At 35.1% G+C, this 27864-nt stretch overlaps 1 protein-coding gene across 3 annotated transcripts in view; it reads right to left on the reverse strand.

Annotated features, from left to right (window-relative positions):
• Positions 1–27864, reverse strand: part of LOC150106416 (dysferlin-like) — a 328783-nt gene that overhangs the window by 22534 nt on the left and 278385 nt on the right. For all 3 annotated transcript variants that reach the window (XM_090393128.1, XM_090393127.1, XM_090393129.1), the window contains exons 48-49: positions 17459–17685; positions 14556–14665 (exon numbers count right to left, since the gene is read on the reverse strand). In XM_090393128.1, the coding sequence (XP_090249254.1) occupies positions 14556–14665; positions 17459–17685 (337 nt within the window). The remainder of the gene's footprint in view (positions 1–14555; positions 14666–17458; positions 17686–27864) is intronic.

Below are 27864 nucleotides of genomic sequence, written 5' to 3' on the forward strand. Positions count from 1 at the left end.
CAATTACATCATGAGCCATAACGAATAAATCACGTTCCCGAGACACGTGCATTGCCTCATTCAATACTAATTTTTTGTATGAATTAGAACCATCAGTTATAACCTAGTCTGTTACCTTCATATAGCTTACTAGTTTGTATTCCCTGAAGATGGTGATAGAAAAAAAAAATTGGCAAAACATGTAGGATAATAAAATAAAGCTACTTAACGAACATTATATAAAAAAAAGTGTAATAGTCTTATAAATAATAGTCGAGAAAAAATTCAACACACAATTTCTTGGCATCTTTAATTTATAGTATAACCAAGGTGGAAAAATTTCCACTTTGGTTATACTATATCACAAACACTTCAGTCACAACTGATCCACTTTCCTGCTCATTTACATCACTTCTGACTTCCTCTATTCCTTGTTCACATCATTCATTGCACTTCCTTCTAGCAGACGTCTCTAGAGTCTCATACTTTCATTTAAATGCGATCCATTTCTTTTATGCAATTCTATTCACCCCTCAAATGCAGTCCACACATCAAACTGAACCCCTTCTCTTATACAGCTCTGTTAGGACACACACATGCCATGCTTTTTTTTTGCTTACTGTCTCAATTCATCATTGCCACACCTGGGAAACACACTATCTATTCCAACCATGCTGTTGTCTTTTACACTCCTCAAGAATCTCCTGATAGTCTGTTGAATGATAGATGTGGCTTTCTTTCATTTTACTAGTTCTTCAGATAAATCATTATTCATTTTTATTGTTTGTCCTAAGCAATTGTAAGAGTTAACTATTCTATAATCCATTTAATCCATTGTTTTTTATAGATTAATTTCTAAGCCTATCTCACTGCTATTACGACATTAATGATTGTATGTGTCAGTGTCCTTCTCATTATTGAAGTAATTCCTAACAATTGTATTCCAGACTGTTAAATGAGATCAAGATTAAAAACAATAAAATAATAAGAAGAAAGAGTATTAGCTTTTCTCAAGAAATCTAAATTTCTTGCTATGCCACTATACTTTAAAGTTCAACTTCTGGACTGCCATTATGCCAATACCATAAACCTCTGAGTGCAGTGATGAAAAATATTTATCATCACTGTTTGGTGACATGGAGTCACCAAACTCACTTTAAAAGGTGTGCTAACTATTATTATATCTACTATACATGATATAAATTTTTTCAGAATAAATTGACTTTTCCAATTTCTGGTATACCAACAAATATTCCACTCACCTATTATCCTCTAGGTAAAATATGAAAAATCAGTCAAGTAAGCCTTCTCATCAATCTGTTTCTATCATACTGCAGCTTCTTTTCACAGTTTCCTACATTCTCTCTGTGTGCCTGTGATACTTTTAATGGCATTACAAATATGAATAAACATGTACACTTAGACTGTGATATTCTGCCATTTGTTCCAAAGGCATCTTCAGCGAGAGCCTGTGTGTGTGTGTACGCTAAGAAATGGTAAAATAAAATGGGTTATCAGCATGGATGCTAAAAGAGTGTTCAGTTGAAATGGTTATTACTTGACAAGGCTATATAATTAAGTCTTAGACAGGGGATATTCCACAAGAGTGGAAAGAATGTATGGTAATCCAACTATGCAAAGGTAGTGCAAAGACTTATCCAATTATCGAACCTATCAGTATCTCTGTTGTGGTGGTGAAGATTTTGGAAAAGTTGCTTAGAGCTCACATTCAGAAATGGGTTGATAGTGAAACTATACTTTGCAATAAACAGCATTACTAAGGGAAGGGTTATGTTTGAGCAACTTTCTCATATACTATAATGTTACCATTGAGTTAGATAAGGGGAATGGATACATCATGATAATTTTGGATTTTGCAGGCTTTTGGCAGAATACAGCATAGAAGACTTGCATAAATTAGAGAATATGGGATTGGATTATAAAATATTGGCATAGATAAGAGGATGACTGACATCAAAAAGTGGTATATGGAGGATGCGAGTCTTAGATTTCAGGTAGTGGTGTGCCACAAGGATCAGTCCTTGGTCCACTGTTATTCAATCTGTATATTAATGGCATTGGGAAGGATTTGACAGGATGCATACAGCAATTTGCTGATGATGCAAAGATAGGTAGGGTAATCATAATGTGCAGTACTTGCTTGCAGAATGATTTGAATAGGGCTGGAATTGTGGGTATGTGAAAATGGCTATCACTTCAATGTTATTAAATGAAAAGTCATGCACTTTGGTATGATTAGATATCCAATATCATATTATATTAGTGGGATTATGCTAGAAGAAACTGAGCAGGCTAGGGATCTCGGAGTTTTAGAAGACAGGAAGTTGAAGTTCCAGGACCATATAGCAAAGATTTCAAATACATCTCTGAGGTAATTGCAGTGTGCTGAAACAAACCTTGGTATATGAAAATAAGGAAGTTATTTTGAACTCTTTACCAAGGAGGTTTTATCAAGGCCTTGATAAAACCTCACTTGGACTATTGTGCACAGGTCTGGTCTCTGTGGTGATTTTGATACTGTGATGAGAGAGTGTGTGTGTGCAAAGGAGAGTGCTAAAAATGATATCAGGATTGTGGAATACGGATTATGAAGACAGATTGATAATTTGTAGACTGCTGACACTGGCAAACAGAAGTAGTATGATGAGAAATTTCTGAAAGGGTCATAAAGGATTTTAGTAGATGGAATTTTTCAATTTATGTTGGGTGGATAAAGGAGTGTTATGTGATTGGAATGGATTGTCATTGGATGTGATGTGTGAATGAATTCAATAACAGTCTGTTAATAATAGCCCTTTCTAGTAATAGGCCTAGTGGCCTGTTCTCACCTTTTCAAAGGTCGTCCTCTATTCCTTCGCCCTTTAGGTCGATCTCTCTCTCTCTCTCTCTCTGGGGTAGTCTTCCTGTATGTTGTCTTCATCTCTCTTTATAAAGATCAATGTAGTCTAAGACAGATATCGCCTCAAGTTCTCTTTAAGATATCACTATTCCTTTTGAAGTAGAGTCCAGCTGTTTTGTGCATGAATCTCATTTCAGAGCTTATCAGTCTTTTTTCTATCTACTTGAGTTATGGTCCAGGCTTTTGAACCATACGTTAAGATAGGTCTTGCTATTGAGTTATGGATTCTTATTCTTGCTTATTAAATTTGGATTGGATATCTGATTAATAGTTTTTGTTATTCCTATATAATTGGTTATTTTATGCTGCATGTCTTTTTCTCTTCCATAAGATAAATGGTGGCCTACATATTTGGATGTACTGTATTAACCTGTTTTATAATATCATTGCTGATGCAAATTTTGCTTCTAATTGGGTCTTGACCCCTTTAAATGTCATGACTTTTGTTTTGGAAGTGGAGATTTTCATATTGTATGTTTTTGCTATTTCATTTAATGAAAAGGTTGCTCACTGCAATAAATCTTTGTTATCTTCAATTAGAGCCTGATCATTGGCAAATAAAATTATGTCGATGTTGGTGCAATCATTTTATCATCATCATCATCAAATTCCTGCCATGTACCCTCAAGGGGTGTACAGGATATGACAGTACTACATGAAAAAATTACATCATTACTAACTTCCTATCTACAATTTTCCTCCAAATCAGTCTGTTACTTGTCAAGACTCCAACATTATCAGATCTTATATTTCTATCATCTAAGGCACTTTGTACCGTATCAATCCACCTATATCTTGGTCTTCCTCTGGGTCGTTTTCCTGCCAACCTGGCAGAGAACACTTGTTTTGCTAATCTTTCCTCTCCCATTCTCTTATATTATTATTAATATGATATTGCCATTGATGCCATCTGTTCACGCCTCTAATCTTTCTCAGGACTCTCATATCTGCGGTCTCTAGTCTTTGGTCAAGTGTTTTACTTCTGACCCAGCTCTCAGATCCATAAGTTAAAATTGGTTTGAACACAGTCTTGTATACAGCTAATTTAGTGTTCCGACTAATTTCTTTTCTTATTCCATATGAATTTATTCAATTGACTTCCCACCATACCAGCTTTGCTGATTCTGTTGTCTATTTCTATATTTAGTTTACCATCTTCAGTAAAAATTGTGCCTAAGTAGCTGAAATGTTTTACTTGTTCCACAGGTTCTCCATTCACAACACAGTTGACATTTTCAATGATTCTGCCTATTTTCATTGTCTTTGTCTTTTTTATTGCTGACCTTCATACCATATCTATTACAACAGCTATTCAATTTAGTCAGAGAATCTTGCAGACTTGTAGCGGATTTATTTAGAAGTATAACATCATCCGCATAAAGCAAAGAGCTGACATTAACATCTCCAATTTTGATATAAGGTTTAATACCACATTCCTTCATAATGTGATCCATATAGATAATGAATAACAGAGGGGATAATGTACATCCTTGTCTCACACCAGATTTAACATTAAACCATCTTCCTGTACTTCCTTCAATTCTAACTGCTGACTCACAACTCAAATAAAGACTAAGTATTGCTTGATATAATGCCCCATTGACACCATATAACTGCAGCGTATTGAATAGCTTCTCTCTTGGCACCTTGTCATATGCCTTTTCCAAATCGACAAAACTTAAATACAGATCTTTGTTATATTCCCATGCTTTCTCGACTATTTGTCGTAAAGTGAAGATCTGATCCTGACAGCCTCTATTTGGCCTGAATCCAGCTTGTTCTTCACCAAGCTTTTCTTCCACAATTCTTCTCAACCGTTTCTCAAGTATACTTGCATAGATCTTGCCAGGAACACTCAGTAGGGAAATACCTCTGTAATTCTCACATTCAGTTTTATTTCCCTTTTTATATATAGGTACTATGAGAGCTCTACTCCAATCATCGGGAATTCGTCCCTCTGTCCAGGCTTTCTGAACTATGCAGTGCAGCCACTGTAAGACTCTTATACCACCATACTTCAGCATTTCTGGTCGAATATCATCTACTCCTGCTGCCTTTCCACATTTCAAGCCTTTGATGGCTTTTTCTACTTCAAGTATGGATATGTATTCCTGACTGCATACCTGGTCAGTGTTTTTTATCACTGTGCTGTCATCACTGCTTGTTTCATTTAGCAGTTTTTCAAAGTAATTACTCCATACTTCAAGGATATCTTTTTCTCCTGTTTTCATTTCACCTTTATCATCTCTAATTCCTTTTACAGCACTCTTTCCTCCATTCCTAAGCTTCTTCAACAACCTCCAGAATATTTTGCCACCTTCTTGATATTTATTTTCTATATTCTTGCCAAAGTCCTCCCATGACTTTTGTTTAGCTAGTTTTACACACTGTTTAGCTTTCTTACATTTGTCTCTGTATTCTGTAAGAGTAAAAGCTGACTTATTTGCCAGGAACTTTTGATATGCTTTCTTCTTTTCCTTCACTACCTCTTTAACTTCCTGTGTCCACCAGGGAGTTCTGATTTTTTTATCCTTGCACACAACCTCACCACATGCCTCTCTGGCAGAATCAATCAATGTTTCCTTCAGAGTTTGCCACTGAATCTCCAAGGTTTGATTCCTGTTCTCAAACTCCCCAGACCTTAACCCCATGGATTATTTTGTATGGGGCGCAGTTGAAAAAGACACCAATCGCACTTCCAGTAATACAAAAGCCCAGTTAATGGATAAAATTAAAACAGTTTTTACGGCCCTTCCCAGGGAGACTGTAGCATCAGCTTGTTCGAGGTTCCGAAGCAGAATTGAAGCTGTGATCGATGCTAATGGTGGTTATTTTGAGTAAATCTTGTTGATAGTATTGTAATTAACTCTGCCTGTAATGTTTTTTTGTCAATTCATTAAATTTAATAGATACAAAGAAGATTTTCTTTTTCCTTACGAAACTGTCAAATTTATCCCGAACACCCTGTATATATATTGAAAATTGTTTTAATTAATGGTTAGGAATATTGTTCTCTCTTAAAATTTCCAGTAGCTTACTATGATCGACTTTATCAAAGGCTTTTTTTTTTTTTTTTTTTTAATAATCTGTAAATAATATATGGATCTCTAAATTGAATTATGTATTTTTTTCTATCAAAAGCTTCAGTGTGATAAAGGCACTGGTGCAGGATCTGCCTTTACAGAAACCATTTTGCTCCTCTCCAAAAAATATTTTCATAATATTTGTTTAGTCTTTAAGAAACTTGAGTATACAGGTAACCCTTGTATAACACGGTACTTATACAATGCAGTTTCGATATAACACGGTCTACAATTTGTAGTAACCCTTGTTGAATGCAGTACTTATACAACACGTTTTCGATATAAGACCATCTACAAACTGTAGTAACCCTTTAGCTTTTCATATATTTTTCAATGTTAGACTTAGAAATGAAATTTTATCGTCGCTAAATTTGCGTCTGCCCGTATCACGCATCTAGTTATAAGTAGCGAATTTATATTAAGGGAAATACCCTTTAGCACACATGTATGCCAATTGATAGTATTTATTGTTGAAAATTGTCTTCATTTTCTGCCATGAAAACACATTAAAAATCATAAGTGTGTTAATCTCAAGCTGAGCACTTTATTTTTTGGTGAGTTACATACAATATGTAATGCTTTTTTTTTTATGTAAAAAAAAATTATTTTTTATAGTAATGGCTACTTAGAGTACTTTTGCGATATACGCATTTGTTAATAGGGATAAACCCACCAACTGTAAACTTCCAAATTGAACAAGACTGAAGATACATTCAGTTTCAATCAGCACATGAGACTCAACCTTCGCAAACTTCATAAGTGCTCCATTCTCTTCAATAGTGAATTAACTGATGGGGAAATAGATTTAAATGAGGAGGAACTGGTACAATTAATAGATGACATCGAACCAAATGGTGGAGAAAATTCTGATTGTGATGAATCCGTTAAAGAATTCAGTTTAAAGAAATTAGCAAGAAAGTTATTTTATGCATAATGATCTCTAAATGGAGAGCTCCAGAAAATTCACGAGACAATTGGATATTTGTTTAGCTCCATATTATGCACTTAATAAAAAAAATTGCATCATACGGTTAAGCAAGGTCTTATTACTGACTTCTTGATAACTAAACCCACAGAAGTATGCAATGAGAATTATACTAATGATGTCCAAGATATTTCAAGTGATGACAACGTCCAGCCACTCGTAAATAAAGAACATCTACAAAATGTTACTTTTGAAGAGAGTGATGACGATTAAAATATACACTTTATTTTATTTTGCCTAGAACATTTATGGTCTATGTGCAATGAAGTTTACATACAATTTATAATTTTATACTATGTATTTGTTTCATAGTTTATATGTTTCCTTAACTTACATGAATTACCTGAATTAAATAAAAATATTTTTTGTTGGATATGTCATTGTTTATATAATCTTTAAAAAAAAAAATGATTTCGGAACATAACCCTACTTTTCCTATGTGATCTGAGTCTCACATAAGGAAATTATAATGCGGCATTTTTGTGGAACCTAACATCTGTGTTATACGAGGGTTACCTGTATTTTATATCCAGTATTTAAAAGGCTAATGCCTCTATAGTATTGACATTCATTCAATATTGTCTTTTTTTTTTTTTTTTTTGAAGATGGGACGATCATAGCAGTTTGCCAGTTTTTTTGGTGGTAATTGGTCATTTAGAATCTCATTCATGAATTCTAGTAGTTAATATCTGAAGTTGTCTTCAGAACATTTAAAAAGTTCCATATTGATGCTATCTTCTCCTGGGTTTCTATGGTTCTTGCACTATTTAAATGTTGACTCTAAATCTTTAAGAGTAAAGGAGTCTGTTGAATTATTTGCAGATAATGGTTGGGTTATCAACCATTATCATTACGAGGATGGGTTATCATTAATTGTCCATAATTCATTATAGTATTTAAGCCAATCCTCCAAAAGGCATGGTATTAATCTTGATCAATTCTCTAAGGCTACTATTCATGTAGTCTTATAAATTTATATGTTTGTGTTTGAGGTTTTTCCATATTATTTTCTAGAATAGTAACAAAATTGTTCCATTGAACTGTCTTATGTGTTTCCCTTTTTGCTATTGCTCTTTTGTGTTTATATTCAATTTCATCTTCTATTTTGTTTGTGCTTAACCATCTTCTATAGGCCTTCATTTTTTTTTATCTAATATTTTCCTGATTTCTGGGTCAGTAATGCAGACTTTTTTCCTTTTCCATTGCTTTTTCATTCTCAAGATTTCTTAAGCTGAATCTCCTAATATATTGCAGAGATGATTCCACTCTTCATGAACATGTTCGCTGCCACACTACTTTGGCACAGTCTGTTCCCATACGCCGAGCAATTTCACTTCTTCAAGGTCAGTACGGTAATCTCGTTGCCGGCAGTAAGCGTCATATGAGCATACTCTAGCTGGCTTGTGTGGCAGGTTTACCAACTACGAGTATACTCATAGTTGGCAGCGAACGTGTTTGCTTTACAGCAACTACCCTCAGATGAATAGATTCATCTGAGGGTAGTTGCTGTAATTTTTCATTTATTTTTTTCTGATATAGTTTTATTTTATTAGAGTTAGATGAACTTACTTTGAACCTAAGTTCTCTGTTATCTGATGGATACTGGTGCTTTATCCATCTTGGGAGGAACTGTGCTGATGTCACATATAGATAATGATCTGATTCTCAATTTCAAAACCTCAGAAGACAAACATCAATAATGAATCTACCTATTTTGTTATTTGCTCTAGTATAGTCTATAACAGATTTTGATCCTCTTGCTGACCATGTGAATTTATAAATATCTTTGTGTTGGAACATTGTATTCATTATTCTTATATTATTGTAGATAGAGAAGCCAATTAATCTTTGTCCATTTCTATTTTTTTACTAATTCTCCAAAAGTTCCAAACATGATTTTGGTATTTTCATATTGCTTATGCGTGCATTTAAAATCACTCAGCAGTAATAGCATGTCATTTTTGTTTATTTATTTATTTTTTAAATTTTGGAGTTGGTTATAGAAGTCTGAACTTTGCTCTTCTTTCCCTTTCTCTGGAGTGTATAATCCAAGAACTATAAGATCTTGGATTATATGCTTAGTTGTAATATTCTTTCATTCCAATATTTATAGTTATTGATATTGTCTTTAAGGGATTTGTGAATCATGATAGATACTCCTGTTCTTGGTCTCTGATCTTCTTGTACTCTACTATAGATGGGTATGTAGTTATTGGTTTCTTTGGTTCCCTGATTTTTCTTCTTTGTTTCAGTCAATACTGCTATTTTGATATAGAATTTCATCTATTTGGTTTTCTTTGTAAGATAAACTTCTTACATTCCAGGTAGCAAAATGAGTGATAATCTTTTTCCAATCAGTACCTTTAGCTGGTCTAGGGTCATTTCCATTTTGAGCAGCCATTGAATTCTTTCTTTGAGAGTTGAAATTGGTTACTAGCCAAAGCACAATGTGTCCAATGACAGAGCTGCTGTCTCTGGCTGTTGGACCAGCCCATAAGATGAAATGAAACAGCAAAATAAGAAAGATTCATCCCTAGCCCTCAAATATTCTAATAACATTACAGAAAAGGAACAAGAAGAAAAGAAAGAAGGGGAGGGACCAGCCTACAAATAACATAACAGATGTATATTATATCAAGTAAGGCGTGGTTTAATATCAGGTACCTCAGGTTTGCCACTCCCGTACTCACTAAAGTAAGCCCTTGATGATGATAAAAAAAATAGCAACTCGAGTCTTGGTCAGAGCTACATGTGCAGAACACATGCACTATTAGAGTTCAAAAGAAATAATGAACAATCCTAAAATTCCATTACAATGAGATGAACGCGTATAATGATAACATTATAAATTTTCAATACTGATGTTTTGATAAAGTATAACATTGTAAGCATTTTTTTTTTAAAATCAGACATAGCTGGCTGTGTCTGCATCCTGAAACAAGTGAGAGAATGATTCATAGTTGCCCCTTCAGAATCAGAGCACCCGCTCAACAACTATCAAGCCAAACATGGATGTAGCTTGATGGTTGGTGGGAGTGTTCTGAAGTGGAATGACAAGACTAACCTGTACACCTTTTTGTTTTATACCTGGAATTATCACAAACAAAGATTTGGTGTAACACTACTGAAAAATTCACCAATTCTGGCTGAGTCATCTAGAAATGTCCATCCTGCCAGTGCATACACACAACTAGGTTCTTCCTCTCCCTTTCTAAATGCCCATGGATCTTATACTGCATGGTAAATATGGTAAAAGGTTATTGGATCTCAGTAATGATAGTCTAGAAATTAAAAAAAAAATTAAACTCAAGGGAAGTCAGAAGAATTGAGACAGAAAAAATAGGCAATACTAAGAAGATTGAAAAGATTTGGTATACCTCAGTGGGAGATACCCACCACAAACTTGTGCCCCACATGAAGGGGAATGCATTAAGCAGAAGTTTAGAAGAAATTTCACAGGAAGAGGAAATGGTATAAGAAATGGGCTACAATTAAATGATTTTGAAATGGGCATTTGTGCAGACCTGTGTTTCCCAGTATAGCTTATGCACCAGTCCTCAAAAAACAAAAATTCAAATATTTGTGTTAGAGTAAAAATTCGTGTTAGAGTAAAACTTTAGTTTAATATAAACTAAAATAAACACTAGTTTTTTTGTTTTGTTTTTTAAATATATTAACTATCGTAATTCAAGTTTAATACACATACAGCCACTGAATTAGAAACTTTTAATACTGTAGTATTGGACCTCCTTTTAGCCCAAATTACAGCACATATGCAATTTGGCATAGCTTCTGCAAGGTGTTGGCATACCTAGATGTAATCCACGTATGCAACATACAGGTGTTCACCAGACAGTCCTCTAACTGGCTCACATCTGAGAGAAGAGGATTTTGCTCCTGGATCTGTTTTTCTAGCATGTCCCATACATTCTCAAAAGGGTTAAGATCCAGGCTTTGTGATCGTCAGGGAGGATGGTGGAAGTCTCTGTCATTCTTTCTGGACCACTGCTGAACAATTCTTGCACAATGGACAGTAGCATTGTTGTCCATAAAACAACTGTCACCTGTTGGATAAAAGTCAACATTACTGGATGGATTCAATTGCAACAATGTTCAGATATTCCTTGGAGGACACCCACCTTCCAGTAACATCAGGGGGACCCATTCTGTACCAACAAAATGTTCCACACCATGACAACACCACTGCCTCCAGAACCTTGGGTTGAGCTTACAAGGCAAGCTGGGTTCATTGCTTCACGGGGCTCCTGCCAAACTTTCTGCCTACCATTGTTACAGAACAAGGTGTACCATGACTTGTCAGACCACGACTTTTTTTCTAGTCTTCCATTGTCCAGTCACAGTGTTCCTAACACCACTGTAAATGAACTTCCAGTTCTTCGGAGAAATCAGTGGTTTCCATATAGGAATGTGACTGCCAATACTAATCCTGTTAAATTCCATGTATATAAGTTCAGTGAGATATGGGCTGGTAACAGCTTTCATTAAATGCTTCAGTCAATCTGCACACAAGAAGTTCTGTTTGACCATGCAAGCCTTCTCAGACAATGCCAATTTCATTCCTGACAGACTGTCTTAGGAACACAGTTATGTCTCTTAGACAAGCAATGTGGATTATTTTTCAACTGATTAAACAACTGTTCTCATCTTTTGAGAAACCAGTCAAGTTCTGCTGTTTTCAAAATCATGGCTCCATCCAGAAGAGCACCCACAATAAGCCTGTTATCGAATTTGAAAGATCCTCTATTTTTCCTAATGTAATCAATACTACTGACCAGTAGCATTCTTAAATAGTTGCCTAGAACATGTGACTAAGTATTTTGCATATACACTGCATAAGTGACGTTTACATGTGTTTGCATAAAGGTTTCTAACAAAGATTTCTGAATTAGAAACAAAGGAGAAAGGTGACCGGCAGGCGCATGAACAGTATAAAGCCCAGGCCAGAAGGGTAACGAGTGTGGTAAGAAAAGCAAAAAAGGATTACGAAAGAACATTGGCCATGCAGGCTAAAGAGAATCCTAAACAGTTCTTTCGATATGTTGCAAGTAAAAGAAAAAATGTATATGGCTGAATGATTTTAAAGAATGCCGATGGTAGGGAGGTAACTAAATCAGTTGATATAGTTGAATTACTGAGCGAGCACTTTGCAAGAGTATATCATCCAGGTGGTGACATTGCAGAAATGAACGAACCAATAGATTATACAGGAATTGTGGTGAACGAGGTGGAGGTGAGTAGTCTGTTGCAAAACCTCAATGTCAATACATCTGTGGGATTGGATGGAATACCAGCTCGTGTCGTACATGAAGCGGCTAAAGAATTGTCAGTACCCTTGACCATTTTGTTTAATCTGAGTCTCGGGTCTGGGTTAGTTCCCAAGGGGGTGGAAAGAGGGGAAAATAGTCCCACTGCATAAAGGAGGTTCCAAGACTACTGTTGTAAATTACTGACTGATTAGCATATCAGGAATTGTTGTCAAGGTCTCGGAGAAACTAGTCAAGAGAAGAATACAGATTGGATAGATGAAAATGGGATACTGTATAGGGGAGCAACATGGTTTTGTGAAGGGTAGATCATGCCTCAGTAACTTGCTTACGTTTTATAACACAGTGATGGCTGAACTGGATAAGGGCAATGGGTTTACAGTGATTCTAATAGACCTCACCAAGGCCTTTGACAGGATACCAAATGGAACTCTAATCAGTAAACTGGAGCAGATAGGGATGGATATAGGGTTGGTGAGATGGATATGAGGGTGGTTGATGGAGAGATACCAGAGAGTGGTTTATTCAGGAGTGGAGTCCAAAAGATGGCTCGTGACTAGTGGTGTGCCGCAGGGCTCTGTTCACATTGGTGGAACCATACTCCAGGAGATTGATGAGGCCAGGGATTTGGGAGTGTTGGTGGATAGGGAGTTAGAGTTAGGGGGAACATTGCAAAAGTGGCTAAATCAGCTCATCAAATCACTTGGTTACTGAAAAATACTGTAACAAGCAGAGACAAACAAGTTATTGTTCCTCTATATCAAGCCCTGATAAGACCCCATCTTGACTACTGTGCCCAGATATGGGTGCCAGGGTTTCTTCTTGATGGGGAGGAGGTGGAGAGGATCCAGAGACGAGTGACCAAGATGGTGGCAGGTCTCTGGAATGAACCTTATGAGAACAGATTGAAGATTTGTGGGTTGCAAAAATTGGTTGATAGGCGGAAAAGGGATGATATGATTGAGACATTCAAATTACTGAAGGGTTTCTATAAGATTAATCCAGAAGATATTTTTGAGAATAGGACTGGTGGTGGGAGTACTAGTAGCCATACATGGAAGCTGGGCAAGAATGTGGTTAACAAGGGTGTTAGAGCTAGGTTTTTTTACTTGGAGAGTGGTAAATGAGTGGAATAAGCTGCCAGAGTCTGTTGTGGGTGCTATGACCGTGAATGTCGAATAGTTGTTCTTGACATGATGTTAGGGCCTCCCTCGATGAGTCTGTCGACTCCTTGGAGTTGTCCGAAATAATAATAATAATAATAATAATGTGTTACCTGACATGTGCATGCAATAAGTACGCTTAGTTTGGGCTCACTGCCTAATCTATATCAGTAAAAATGTTAAATTTTTTGCTGGTAATTACAAACTGCTTATTTACTACAAATTACTTTAGGGATATATGACAAGCTACAGAAATTATACTGAGAAAATTAGTCTAGGGCTATGTAAAGTTTGAGAAATGACAGTTCTATATTTAATAAGTGGGAAAAAAAAAAAGAGGACATCCTGAAGCAAAGAAAATGACATTGTTAAGGAAGAAGCAGAAATAATGCAGAAGTCATGTCTGTGATTTGTGTGACTATTAATCTTTCTTATATGGATGTTATCAGGAAGATATGCATGGGTAGGGAGAGAAAGAATAACATGCTAAATGGAACAGATTCAGATACTTCACAAAACAAGAGATGGCAATTTTTGCTGGGAACTGATGATCAGAATGGTATTCCACAGATCATTACGGAAGTGATAGACATTGTAAGAAAAGTTGTTGTATAGAAACATAGGATACAAAGAAGTTAGAAAGAGGAGAAACTTGTCAGGTTTCCTTACACCCTGATAGGATATGCCAGTTTATTAATGTCCATTTATATACTTTACAAGCTTATGAATGCCAGACAGTATCAGAAATATTTTGAAGATGTAATAACATTCAGTAGTCTGTCCCAAATTTGTTGATACAAGTCATAAATGATAACAGGAACAGTTCTATGTAAAGAATGCAGAGGTGAGTAATTTGTGTGAATGCAAGATTGAATATTGTTTTGGAATGACGGTAATCTTGCTGACAACTGTATAATGTGTTTACAAGGACAGACTATAGAATATAATGGTTTCTAGAAAGACAGGAAAGACAAAAGTGGAAGGAGATGGAAAACATAATTTTCTTTTTAAATGTATGTACACACATTTAAAAAGAAAATTATGCAATGTAAAATACTTATTGTATTTAATACTTAAAAGCTTATCAATACCAATGAAAAAAGATGGATGTGATTTTTTAAAACTAGATAAACTACTTACTTAGGCAGATCTAAAGTGGGATTCATATTAGGTTCATCTCTTCCTTGTCCAGCAGGTTTGGCCTTCACTTCTTCATCTGAGAGAATTTCTATCTCCATTTCTACTTTTCCCTATACCAGAGAATAAAAACAGTTTTTAATTATTACTACTACTAGTAGTACATTCATTTGTCATCATATAATTGGCAATGAAGGACAAAATAATTTCTTCTTTTGTGTATGTGACTCAAAAACATGGCTAGTATCTGCCAGCCATGCATTATTTCTTTTATCTTTCACTCAATATTAGTCATATTACGACCATAGGAAGGTGGTAAAACTAGCAAACAATCTGAATTTCTATGAGTTTAATTATGATGACATAATTCAACTCATAGAAAGTTTCCCTGAAGAGTTGACCTGGAGGAATAATGGTTGCTTGAAAAACGAGAAAAGGAAGAGGGAAAAGAGAAACAGGAAGAGGTAGTTAAACAATTTACAGTGAAGGGGCTTGCAGAAATGTTCTTTGCAGTTAGTGATGTTCTCAAAATGGCTGAAGACATGGACCCCAATGTTGAACACTACTTAATAATAGAAATGAAAGTACATGATGCGTTTGCTTGCTATGAACAAATTTGATGAAAAGAAGAAGAGGAATAAGCGAAGCACATTGGATATTTTTATCAAAAAAACAAATGTTATACCAGAAGAGCCACAGCCTGATCATTCACGCAGGCAAGGTAATGAAGATGTGATTGTGGAGGAAGATTATTCTCCTGTTTTATAGTGGCAGTAACACATAGTACAGTTTTATAATAAGGTTTAAAAATTAAAATGACACTATACTTATTACAGTTAAGTCCCTAACCCCTATAACTCTGTTAATTTAATATATCGACTTATGTGTGACTCAACTTACATCCTGCCAGCTGGAACAGAACCCGGACGTAAGTCGAGGGATAACTGTACTTACATGGTCTCTCGTGGAGGAGAAATTAGATTACAAATGAAAAAAAAAAAAAAAAAAATTATAAGGGAGAATTATAAGAGAAAATACTTCCAACTACATTGATTGGAATTGCAGATGAAACAACTAAAGCTATGATACAGTGTATTATGTCCATTAATTGTATGTTCTCTTACATATTCCCAGGATGAAAAGCACTGCTATTTCTGTATGAGGCTGGCTAACTCACCTTCAATTTAAAATCCTTGTTTTCCTTAAGTCATTAACTGTCTAACTAAGTGATAAGTCACTAACTCTAGTTAGAATTAATTGACCAGAATTCTGAATAGGAATATTTGTGTTATTGGAGCATATTACAAAAACACCAGGTAGCGGCATCAGTCAAAGGTCTTGAATAATTGTTTTACACACTGTATGTGCAGTGTATAAAGCAATCATCTCAACAATCAACTCCCTATACTGGACAAATTGCTTCTCTATTATTAGAGAAAAGCAGATTAACAGTATTCTATTAATAAGGATAAAATGGTAAAGTTGCAAAAGATTTCACTTATGTACATAATTCATTTTAATTATCTGAGTAGTATAAATACAGATAAGTGATGATTACTAAAGCAAAATTATTACCATTTACCTATTATCAAATATTATAATATTGGTATTTCTGTGGAGTTAGAAGACTCATAACAGGAGATCCATTATTCACACAATACCTATCATACCTCTCCTTAAACTTATTCACTAACTAAGCACTTAGAATTATCTCTGGCAACTCATTCCACCCATTCACACTTTCCAAGCAAAAAATCTAATCCTAACACCCTTGGTAACCATGCTTTTACACAAATTCCATGGGTGACTCCTCATTCTCTCGCTTCCTGCCATGTACTGAAAAGTCTTCAGAGTCAAACTTATAGAAACCTCTTTAAAAACTAGCTGATCAGCAAGAAAGAGTAGACCTGATAGAAGAGGTTTTTATTATTGTGCACACAGCCAGTGAATCTATTCTCATAGGGAGCATTCCATAGACCTACCACAATCTTTGTCACTTGCCTCTGGATCCTCTCCACCACTTCTTCATCCCCCACAGAATCTGGATATCCAATTCTGCATGCATTAGTCCAGCTTTGACCTTATTAAAGCCTTACACATAAGGAAAATATAATTTCTCTATCCCTGCTTGTTGATGTTCTTCAACAACCAGGTAATCCAATGTCTAGTTTTGGCTACCTTTGTAATATGCTCTCTAAACTTCAACTCCCTCCACAATCAGCTCCCAAGTCCTTGGCATCATAAATTTATAATGGCCTCATAAAAATATATTTTTATTATAAAGCAATATGTTTTCTTTATTCATTTCCTGAAGTCTTGAGCTAAAGTATAAAATTCCTCGCACCCTGTTGGATATCAGGATATCGAAACAAACAAAATATCTCCTATAAACTGAACTTTCCTTCTGAATGAAAACACTAAGTATTTTGCTCACACATTTCTATACATGGCAAAACAGCTTAATATCTTCCAAGTATGTTGAAACATTAATATTAAACTATATTTATAAATGATTTGATATTAACAGTAACAACAGAAAACTTTACAAGCAGTTAGTTTCACTTTGTCATTCAGAATAGAAATTGTAAAGGTTTTTTTTTTACAATTTGTATTTTCTTATTTAGATTTTCTTTACAAAGTTTAAGGCAATAGAAGAAAACACAAGTTCAGAAAGGAAAAAAAAATGCCTTGACTGGCTAAAAGGCCATGGAACAATAAGTCAAGCATTAATTAAAAAATGTGAATAAAATCAAAATAGAATCAAAGAAGCATGATTTAAGAATGTGGAGTATACTAAATCCAGCATTCTAATGAAATTAGCAATATGATTAGTTCACTTTGCGAAATGCTACCTTTTTTTTATTATTATTATTATAAGTCCCAATACAAATTATAGAGATACTTACTGCTAAAGTATGTCCTTTCTCAGGATCATGGCTAACAAATGGCCAAAATCCATGAACCTTCTTTTTCTGGAAAAGATTAATATAATCTTCTTCATCTTTATTACTTGGTTTAACCTTCAATAGAGTATAGTCTGTATCTTCATTTAGCAGACCTAGCTGATGAAGCCCACATTTTGCTGCAGCCTTTGTTGGCTTTGGTAGACATGTAAGATCCATTTCTAGTGAACCTTTAAAAGGATATATATATATGCTAAATTTGACAAGAATTGCTAGAACAAATGTTATTAGTGAATTTTTGTTACATTTTATAATCAAATTGATGAATTTATTAAATGAATATTAAGAATCCTCATCATTACTACTTAATGAGTCTCTGTACTTTGATCAGTGATAATATTTGAATCCCGACCAGGATGTGAACAACCTTTATAAGATCATATCAGCTGAGTATCAGTTGGCTGGTCTCACATGAAGTGGCAGGATTTTTCCTCCCAGAAACTCATTTTACATATGCAAAACAGATAAACCAACTTCAAGAATACATGCATTTGATTAACAGGCATAGCAGACTATGGAAGAATTAACTACATTAATTAGGTTTATATAAAGCCAGGTTACTTGAATTAGTGATAGGCCATTGAATCTAACACATTAAGGCAAAGTGTGTAAAATATCTTATTTATTTTGATTATAACGTCAAGGCCTCACTTGAATGGCATGGAAACAGTCTGTAGGTCATTTAAATCTGATATATATATATATGTAAAAAGAAAAATGAAACCTGCCTGTTTGATGCAAGGAGTAAATTTAAAACAAATGTAGTTTCATTTAAAATACTCTATATTAAAAACTGAATCAATCTAAATATTTCTTGAAGCTATATGCCATTCACTGTATATGTTTTGCATTGCTGACATTGTAAAATAGCAAACAGAAGATATGGATAAGAAAGATTATGCCACTTCATGTGAAGAATACTCATAACTGAATTAGAAGAAAAATAAGAAAGTGCAAGATCAAACTGTTTCCCAAATATGAGAAAGACACAGTCAGAATGCATGTTTTAAACTTTCAATGTATCCCAGACCTTAGAAAGAATATGTCATATTTGAAACTTTCGTTATGTTCTATAAAATCATGATCTCTTCCCCCCCCACAAAAAATGCAATTATTATAAATTATTAGAACCTTTACTAAGTTCTAATTCTTTATGACTTAGCTTTTCATTGCAACTCTGGCTATGGGAAAGGTGCCCAAAGGATAAAAGGATGGTAAGTGTCAAGCTATAGGTCAGTTTGCATTTCTTCAATGGTTAAGATTTTGGAGAAATTAATGAGAGATCATATACAACAGTGAGTACATGAGGGCAATATATCTGTGGATTTATTGCCCTCATGTGGATCATGGATTTATTAAGGGGCACTCTTATTTTAGTAATCTAATTGCCTTTTATAATAAATTAAGAAGAGCAGTTGATGAGGGAAAGGCATATATTGCTTTTTTTTTTATTGGATTTTACATGCCACATGATAAACATATTTAAACTGAAGCATATTGGTTTGGATATCAGATTAGTGAATTGGATTGGCTAGATGATAGGTATAAGAGTTGTGTATAAGGGAGCAGTATCAAGGAAGCAGAAGGTTATAAATGGGGTACCTCAGGGCTAACTACTGAGACTTGTATTGTTTTATTTTTATATGATTGACATCACCAATCAATTGCTGAGGAATATTCAGTTGTTTGCAGATGATCTGAAGCTGGGAATTATTAATAATAGTGCAGATGTGGTAGTCTAGGAGGATTTTAATAAGCATTGCAGATCAGGAGGCTTCCTGATCAGCCTTCATAGGCCCTGCTAACACAACTCTACCACACTACGACTTTCCCGAAGAAAGTCATAGTGTGGTACGTGAAGGTGTCTGTTGAGATCAAGTTATGGCAAACAGACTGAGTATTCTTTGAATAGATACCATGTTCAAAGATAATTCTTATCACACCATGTAACTACGTATTTAACTTTTTAACAATACTAGCATGAAAGAAAGCAGTTATAGTGTCATTGAAGTTAAAAAGTACCAAAAAAAAATCATACTAAGAAACCGACCTCAGCAGTGTTATGTCAGAGGTGGGAGAATATCGACCTAGAGAGACGAGTAGTGTGATAGAGGGTGATAACGAGCAAAATATAAATGAAAAAATAAGGGTATGGAGTGTGGAAAGTTTGAATAATTGTGAAGTTTTCAGAGATGGTCTAAATTGGGAGGATGAATGGAGAGCAAGAGTGGGTAGCTTTCAAAGAGAGAGAGAGAGAGATGAACTGAAAGAGGAGGTGGAATGTCTCAGGAATGAGTTGAGAAGTGTGAAAGATGACATTAAGTGGATGGAAGAGATGAATGCAAGGTGAATTAGAGATGGAGAGAGAGAGAGTTACCTGAAAGAAGAGAATAGAAATAGTAGAAGAGAGGAAATGAGAAGAATGCAAGGGCGTGCTGGAACCAGGGATAGACATGCCAAGACGACGGGTAAGTGGAGGAACATGGAGAGAAAGTGTTAGAGGAGAGAGAGTGAGGGATGCAGGGTAATATATCTGAGCAATCAAGGAACAGAGTGGTAAGAGGTGTGATGTATGAAGACTCGATAATCCGTGGCATGCAAGAGGAGTGTTTGCCTGGAGTAACAATAGAACGTGTGGCTATGCCAATTAAGTGGGGTGAAAGGGTGGATGAGATGATTGTGATGGTGGACATGAATGACTTCAGAGCAGCGTAAATTGGGTGGTGTAGATCTGAGATTCATGCTTGAGGTTATACAGAAGAAAACTTAGAGATGGAAGATAGTGTGTGTATTGCCCAGGTATGATAATGATGAGCTGAGTAGAAGAGCATTAATAATAAATAGCATGATAGCCAGAATTGTGTAAGAAGATAGGCTTGGAATACGTAAATGCTTGGAGGGCATCTGAGGACAAAAGAAATGTATGCAACAGACCATTTACATTTGAATGAGGAAGGATGTAGGCATCTGGAAAGATTGCTGTTCTCTGAACAAGTCACTGTGTCAATGCAGGGAAACTAGAAGCAGTGCTGGCGCTAGGGTCTTTGCCACCTGCATGCAATTTCTATCTAAGCGCCCCTGTAACTATCAGGGCATGTGTGGTTCTTTTACGATAATAAAAATTTTAATTATTTGAAATTTCTTAAATAAATTTTGACAGACCAGCCACACATTGGTTCACTAAATGTAACGAACAAGGGGGTGTTGACTAGGCAGGATAATTGTTAAAAACCCGAATATTCAAAAAATTCTCAAAATTTGAAGCAAATTTTGATAAAGCCACTTCACTTTAATCATTGAATATAATGATACAGGGATCACTAACAAAATTAAAATGAATTTTAATTAAAGTTAAAATTTATTTGAACTGAAGTTTACAAATTTTTTGCATTTTACAATGTACTAAGAATTTTTTAATAATTTTTATAAGTGGAACTATCTTTTAGGAAAATAAAAGAAACTCAAGATAGATGAGAAAATAAGAAAAGAATTCAGAAATAATTAGAACATTTAATATAAGTATTCGAAAAATAAAAAAAATAAAATCTTCACAGAATAACAGGAAATAAATTAAATTACATAAATATACTTTAAATTTTTTAAATTAAAATTTTAGGGTTTTTGATTTCATATTCACAAAATTAGAAATAATGGTCTTAATGTCTAATTCCACACATTTATAATTTTCAATAGCTATTAATGCCAAACTAGCAAGCCTATTTTGTGACATACTTGTTCTTAAGTGGGTTTTAATCAATTTCAACTTGGAAAAGGAACGTGCTACGCTAACAGGTAAGTTAATAGTATTCTTAAAGCAATTGAAAAGTTAGGGAAAGATTAATTATTGGACACAATAAAATTAAGAATATCGAAAGGGCTTTTGAATATTTAAATTATCCTTCCGAAAAATATCCCGGAAAGCGCATGACTCGTCATATAGTTCTATTGCATTTATGTCTTTTATTGTCACTGTCCTTCAAGAGAATCTCTAAATCATCAATTTTTTTTGTAAATCTTCATTGTTAATTTGTAATAATCTATACAAGAAATTGAAATTATCATAATATGTTTTTAGTTGTTCAAAACGTTCTATTAACGAACACATTGCAATATCTAGAAGTGTATAAAACACATTCACTCTAATTTATCTTCTGGCGATTGTGGCGTTTCGTAATGATGCTCGTAGTCAAATTGTTGTGTCTTCTTTCACCGTCGAACTTCCGTACCAGTTTTAAATTCTTGTTCTCCATCCACCTCTTCACTCAATTCTTTTGCCGTTTTTAGAACTTCTTTAAAATTTGTATCTGATCGATACTCTTGTAAGAATATTTTTAAGTTTTCGATAGATTCTAAAGCAAGTGTAATGTTCGTATTTTTGTCTGTAAGCATTTTACTCACAGGGTTTATTCTGTTAAATCATGCCAAGTTATAAGAGAGCAAATAAATTTGTAGTCGTTTATTTTAGCACATAATCTTTGTGCTTCATGCTGAGTTTATTAAAACTTTCGTTATTTAAAATTTCAAAAAGTGCATCGTAAATTTCTCCTAACTGATATCATAGAGGACGGGTTGCATTAATTTTACTTTCCGTTTGTGTTTCTGATGGCTGTTTCAATATTAAATTTTTTAATGAACTTTAAAAAGGATTGCCCAACGTTTGTAAGAGAATGAAAAGAAATTGTATATTTCTTGAATAATTGCAAAGAAACTAATTCTATCTGCATCATTAATGATTAAATTTAGAGTATGTGCAGTACATGGCACGTAAAAAGCTTGAGGATTTTTATTGAAAAGCAAATTTTGGAGCCCATATTTTTTCCCTTTCATATTTGCCCCATTGTCATACCCTTGACCTCGCACGTCTTCAATGGGAATGTTCCATTTTTCCAGTTGTTCCATAACTGTTGCACATAAACCATGTCCTGTGGAATCTGATAGATCTGCAAAACCTAAAAAGTTTTCCCTGATCTTGACAATTCCATTGTCACAGGAAACAAAGCAAATAATGGTCATTTGTTCCATTTTACTTGCATCAGGTGTGCAGTCTAAAATTATGGAATAATATTTAGATTTTCGAATTGATACTAAAATTGTGTCCCTGATTGCATTACTTAAACTTTCCAATATTTCATTTTGATTGTCTTTACTCAAATAGTGTACTCTGTTGTTTCATTGTAGTGTCCTTTCAACATGATTTTCCATAAACGGGATCAAACTTTGCAAACAGTTTGACTAATTTTAAAAAATTGCCGTTATTCCTTTCATATAATTTATCAGGTGATCTGGAAAAGCTAAATTTTGGCTACCAAGAAATTTTATAATTTCAATCAAGCATTCTAAAACACTTGTCCAATGTTTCTTTTCCATTTCATACACCCTTTCAGTCTGGCAATCAATAGTAGATTTGTTTTTTTAAATTTTTATCAAGTTCCTTCCATTTTAAGAAATTTTTCATGTGAGTTAAACTAGTCTCATGTCTATGCAAAGTTGTACTTACATTTCTCCAATTGTTATAACCTTCTACAAGACTACTTGATTAAGTAGGTGCGAAAAGTTTGCAACAAAAGCAAAAAACAGAATTTAAAATTTCGGAATAAATGAGCCATGTTCTTGGCACGAGCTGCCCGTTTTCCCATTCTATTATAATACTGTCGCCAAATTTACGACCATATGTATATCTGGGATATATTATATTTTTCTTTTGAACAGGCCCCATTTCAATTAAAACAACTCTTAATTTTTCATCAATATTTCCCCATTCACCTGGATCTTCCAAATTTACAGAAACTAATAATGGGTTAGTTTCGTGGTCAACTACAACTAAATCTTCTCCTAACTGTTTTTCACTTAAATCATGCATCTTGTTGAATAGTTGCAATAGTACTTTCATGCAAACTGATTATGTGCACAGTTCAACTCTGATTTCTGATGTATCGAGTTGGTTACAATCTGCAATAGAATATTTTAATATTTTAACAAATTTATTAAGAGCCCCAGTTTGTTTCTTAATATCTGCTTCTTTTGCAGCATGATGCTTACGATTTTGTGCACCGGATAACTTTTTTTTAATTTTTGATTCCATTTCTATTTTATACCCACAAGAAATTATTACACAACACGACACAGAGACGAAATAATAGTCTGCACTACACTACTATCAGTAGCCTACCGAGATGCATACCATATGACTGATTTACCTAGCAAAAAATGTTTTGTACGAAAATTCGTTTCTGCACATGTTAACTATTTCACTTTAGATAGACTACAGTAGATACAACATTCTGCAGGCAAGCATCTGCTCTCACTGCAAAATTGTGAACAGCCAAATGATCAAATTGGCGGCAATATACAATTTTTTAAAATTTTTATTCGGTGTATCCGGCCTTATTTATTTAAATATTGATCATTCTAAGAATTTTTTGTTTTTATGATAAAAATTTTGTTTCTTAAAAATGAACTTATGAATCATGCCCAGTGGTGGCGGTGCCCCTTCGTAGCGCCGCTTGCATGCACCGCATGCTCGCTTTCGCCGGCCCTGACTAGAAGTACCAGGGTGGATGGTAGCAGGGTTTGCCTCTTGTGGGATCAGGTGCTTGGAAGAAGGGGGAATACATCAAGTAATGCTGAGTCCAGTGGAGTCTGGAGGAGATAAGGATAGGTATAGAAACAGTGACATTTTTAATAATGCCAGGAGTATCTGGAATTAAGGAGATAAATTGGTGGCACTGATTGCATCAGCCTGTCCGAAGATTATTGGGATATCTCTGATATGCAGAGGACATCATGGGTGAAACATTGGATGAGCTCAGGAATTAGGATAGGAGGTAGATTGATCAGTAATCTGAGGTATGCTGATGATACGGTACTCCTTTATAATGACATGGAAGAACTAATTCTTAACAAAGTTGGCAAGATCAGAAATAACAGAGGACTTCAACTCAATTCTAGCAAGACAAAGATTATGGTTCTCAAAGGAAATACAAACAGAAGCTCTTGAGAAACAAGTGTACCTTAATGGAGAAAGAATTGAGCAAGTCAGCAAGTTTGAGGTACCTGGGATCCATTATTAACGTGAAGAATTGCTGTTCGGAAGACGTTAGAAAAAGGTTAGGAATGGCTAAAACAACAGTCAGAGACATGTCTAAAATCTGGAAGGATGGATCTATCTCCATGTAAACAAAGTTTAGGATTTCAGATGCAGTTGTTTTTCAAACAGCTACTTATGGATGTGAGACGTGGAACCTAGTCAGATAAGAAACGGATATATGCTTTTGAGATGTGGTGTTATAGAAGGCTGTTGAGGATATATACTGAAAGATGCACAAATGAATGGGTATTAGAAAAGATCAGTAGAACTTTAAGGCTCCTTAAGGATATTGACAGAAGAAAGTTAAAATATTTTGGACACAAAAAGATTGGAAAGGGGACTTCTTGGAACAGTAATAAGAGGCAAGTTCCTGGAAAAAGAGGAAGGGGCAGACTATCATCGAGATGGATAGATGGCATGTGTGTGGAATGACTGGTCTTCAGAGAGTTGAGGCCACCAAAAAAGCAAATAACAGAACTACATGGGAAAGCCTGTTGTGGCACATCACTGAACATCGGAGTGACCATACGGCATCTGTAGATGCCCAGTGAACATAGAGAGAGATGTGGTTGATGGAAGATGATATAATAACAGGAATAGAAGTAGCAGGGTACAGCATTTTTTGAATAGATAGGAAGAGAAAATGCAGTGGTGGAGCTACTTATAAGTGATGATTTATATTGTTGCGTCGTGCCCCTTTCTCATAAATTCCTATATCTTTTGATTTCCTTAAAGTCTGGCCAATGTGTGGCATGTGGTATCTCTGGGTCACAAAGGAATAGCCCGAAGGTCAAGCCAAAACCTATGTGGCAGACACTTCAACCTCTCGTTAAGTCCTAAGAAAATTTATTTATTTAAGCTGTGCCACTTAGGACTTTTAGATTAATTAGAATGTTAATCAAGAAGTTGGTAAGAAGTGAACAAAGATAACACTAGATAGGCAATCATGACCGTGAATTATTTTCTATATATCTCCCGCCCAGATTCGTAACTAATTTTACAAGTGGTGCATCGAATTCCATAAAGAGACAAAATTGGTTAAAGAACAACAAGGTTTATTTAGCATAATGTACATACTGTTAACAATACAAAATTAGAAAGGATCCATTCAAAATCTAGCTAAGGAATAATTCATATCTGATAACTCTTATACCTTTCACATAAAACCCCCATCAAAAATCAATCTACCCAAGTTATTCTATATATAACATATTTCTTACACTTTAATCTATATCTTTATAATCTCAGTCAACTTTTACTCTGTAGATTAACTCCTGTTTAAACATTCTTAAATACACATAATATTCAGATTCAAACAGTGTCTATCCTTTCATAATCTTCTACAACAAACAAGTCATTTCTCATACAGTCTCTCTTAATTGCTATCTCTGAGTCTCTTTTCATTAAGGTTCTACACAATATTAAATTCTGGACTCTCACACACATCAAATAATAAATTGTCTACTTATCTATACTCTTTTGTTCCTTTCTTTCAGATTGTCGATATATGAACGCGATCATCTCCTTGACTATCATTATCACAGCACTTCGGACACGTGCATTCCTCGATGTTCCACGAAGCATAGCCTGCTACAGTATCGCGTGATTAGATTTCCCGCTGAAAACCCGACCCATCGCATGCCAGCGATGGACCTACACCCAGAGCTCCGATCGACTACCTGGCAAACACAGGATATAAGAGAGAAGAGAGTGTGTGGGGGGGGAGGGTTTCTAACCCTTTTATACTTCCTTCCTAAGGGCCATCACCATAACTTTGGCCGTTCACACGGCACATAGAATATGCCGTCACGTGTGCCTGATGTCATACTGTCCTATTGTCTCCCGCCGCTTTTAGGCACACTCCGCGAGCACGAGACTGCTTGGGGCAGCTGTCTGCTTTGCCCCCTGAAATTCAAGCATACGTTTACCCAGGTTATGTTGGTCTGGTTCTTACACGTATATTCACAATAAGGGTTAATTCACACACACTAAAGATAATGAGACTTTAATTCAGTATTTTTAGTATTAAATTATACACATAATATTTGCACACTTTTCCAACATATTCCTTTCTTTTATACAAGTAAATAACATCTCATTACTTTTACAATTCTTTCCTTTCTTGTCTTATTATTGTTCAAAACTACTCATACCCAGATACCACACATATTTTAATGTTTCTTATTGGGTGTTTGCTCTGTTATACAATGATAAGATGAAACTTTAACATTCCAACTTATCAGGGTATAACAATATCCTCTCAGAGTGGAGGGCAGTGAGACTAATGGTTTTGCAAGCATATGGTGTGAAGTAGAGGTTGGCAAGATGGAATCTTTAGTGGGGTGTTGCTACAAGCCAAGGAGCACAGAGAGTGAGGATTGGGAGATGTTTAGGCAGTTGAGCTTGGCAAGTACAAGAGGAATGACTGTTGTGGGAGATTTCAACTATGGCAGTATAAATTGGGAAGAGGAAAATTCATGTAGTAATAAGGGAATGGAATTTGTAGAATTCTTGATGGACAAATGTCTTAGGCAGTATGTAACAAAAGGAACACAAGGTTCAAGAATTTTGGATTTGGTCATAGCATCAGTAGAACTGATTATAACTGAGATGGCATCCTTTCCCAGTCAGAGAGACGGACCAAGTGGTTTTGACTTGGAAGATGAATAAACATGGGGTATCAAAGAGAAGGGAATATATGTGTGGAATTATAAGGCAGGTAATTATAATAGTCTTAGATATCAACTTGGGGCAATTCCATGGAGGAAGGAATTGGAAGGTGAGATATCATTAGTGCTTGGGAAATTGTGAAGGAATATTTGTTAGCATCAATAGTAAGCTATATTCCAAGAGTGAAGAGGACAGTTTGTTGTTAAGTGGATGAAAAACAATATCCAACAGGAACTGCAAATGAAAAAGAGATTATTGAAGAGATATAAGGAGGAAAGCAGATGCATGAAGAATATAAGACTCAGGATAGGAGAGCGACTATGGTAAGGAAGGCAAAACTGGAATATGAGAAGAGATTGATCCTAAAATCCAAGGATGCAAAGAAAATCCTAGGGAATATTTTGGCTATGTAGCCAGTGGGAGGAGAAATGAATATGGAAGAATAACATTGAGGAACAAAAATGGGAATAGAGGGACTGATGCAGAGGACATTGTGGATTTGTTAAATGAACACTTTATTGGAGTATTTCATCCTGGAGAAATAGGTTTTAATACTAGAGGGATAGGGAAGGTTTGAGGCTTAGAGGTACAA

The sequence above is a fragment of the Typopeltis vanoorti genome, chromosome 5 (genome assembly GCF_054136105.1).
Source record: "Typopeltis vanoorti isolate ZY-2024b chromosome 5, IOZ_Tvanoo_1.0, whole genome shotgun sequence".
NCBI lineage: Eukaryota > Metazoa > Arthropoda > Arachnida > Uropygi > Thelyphonidae > Typopeltis > Typopeltis vanoorti.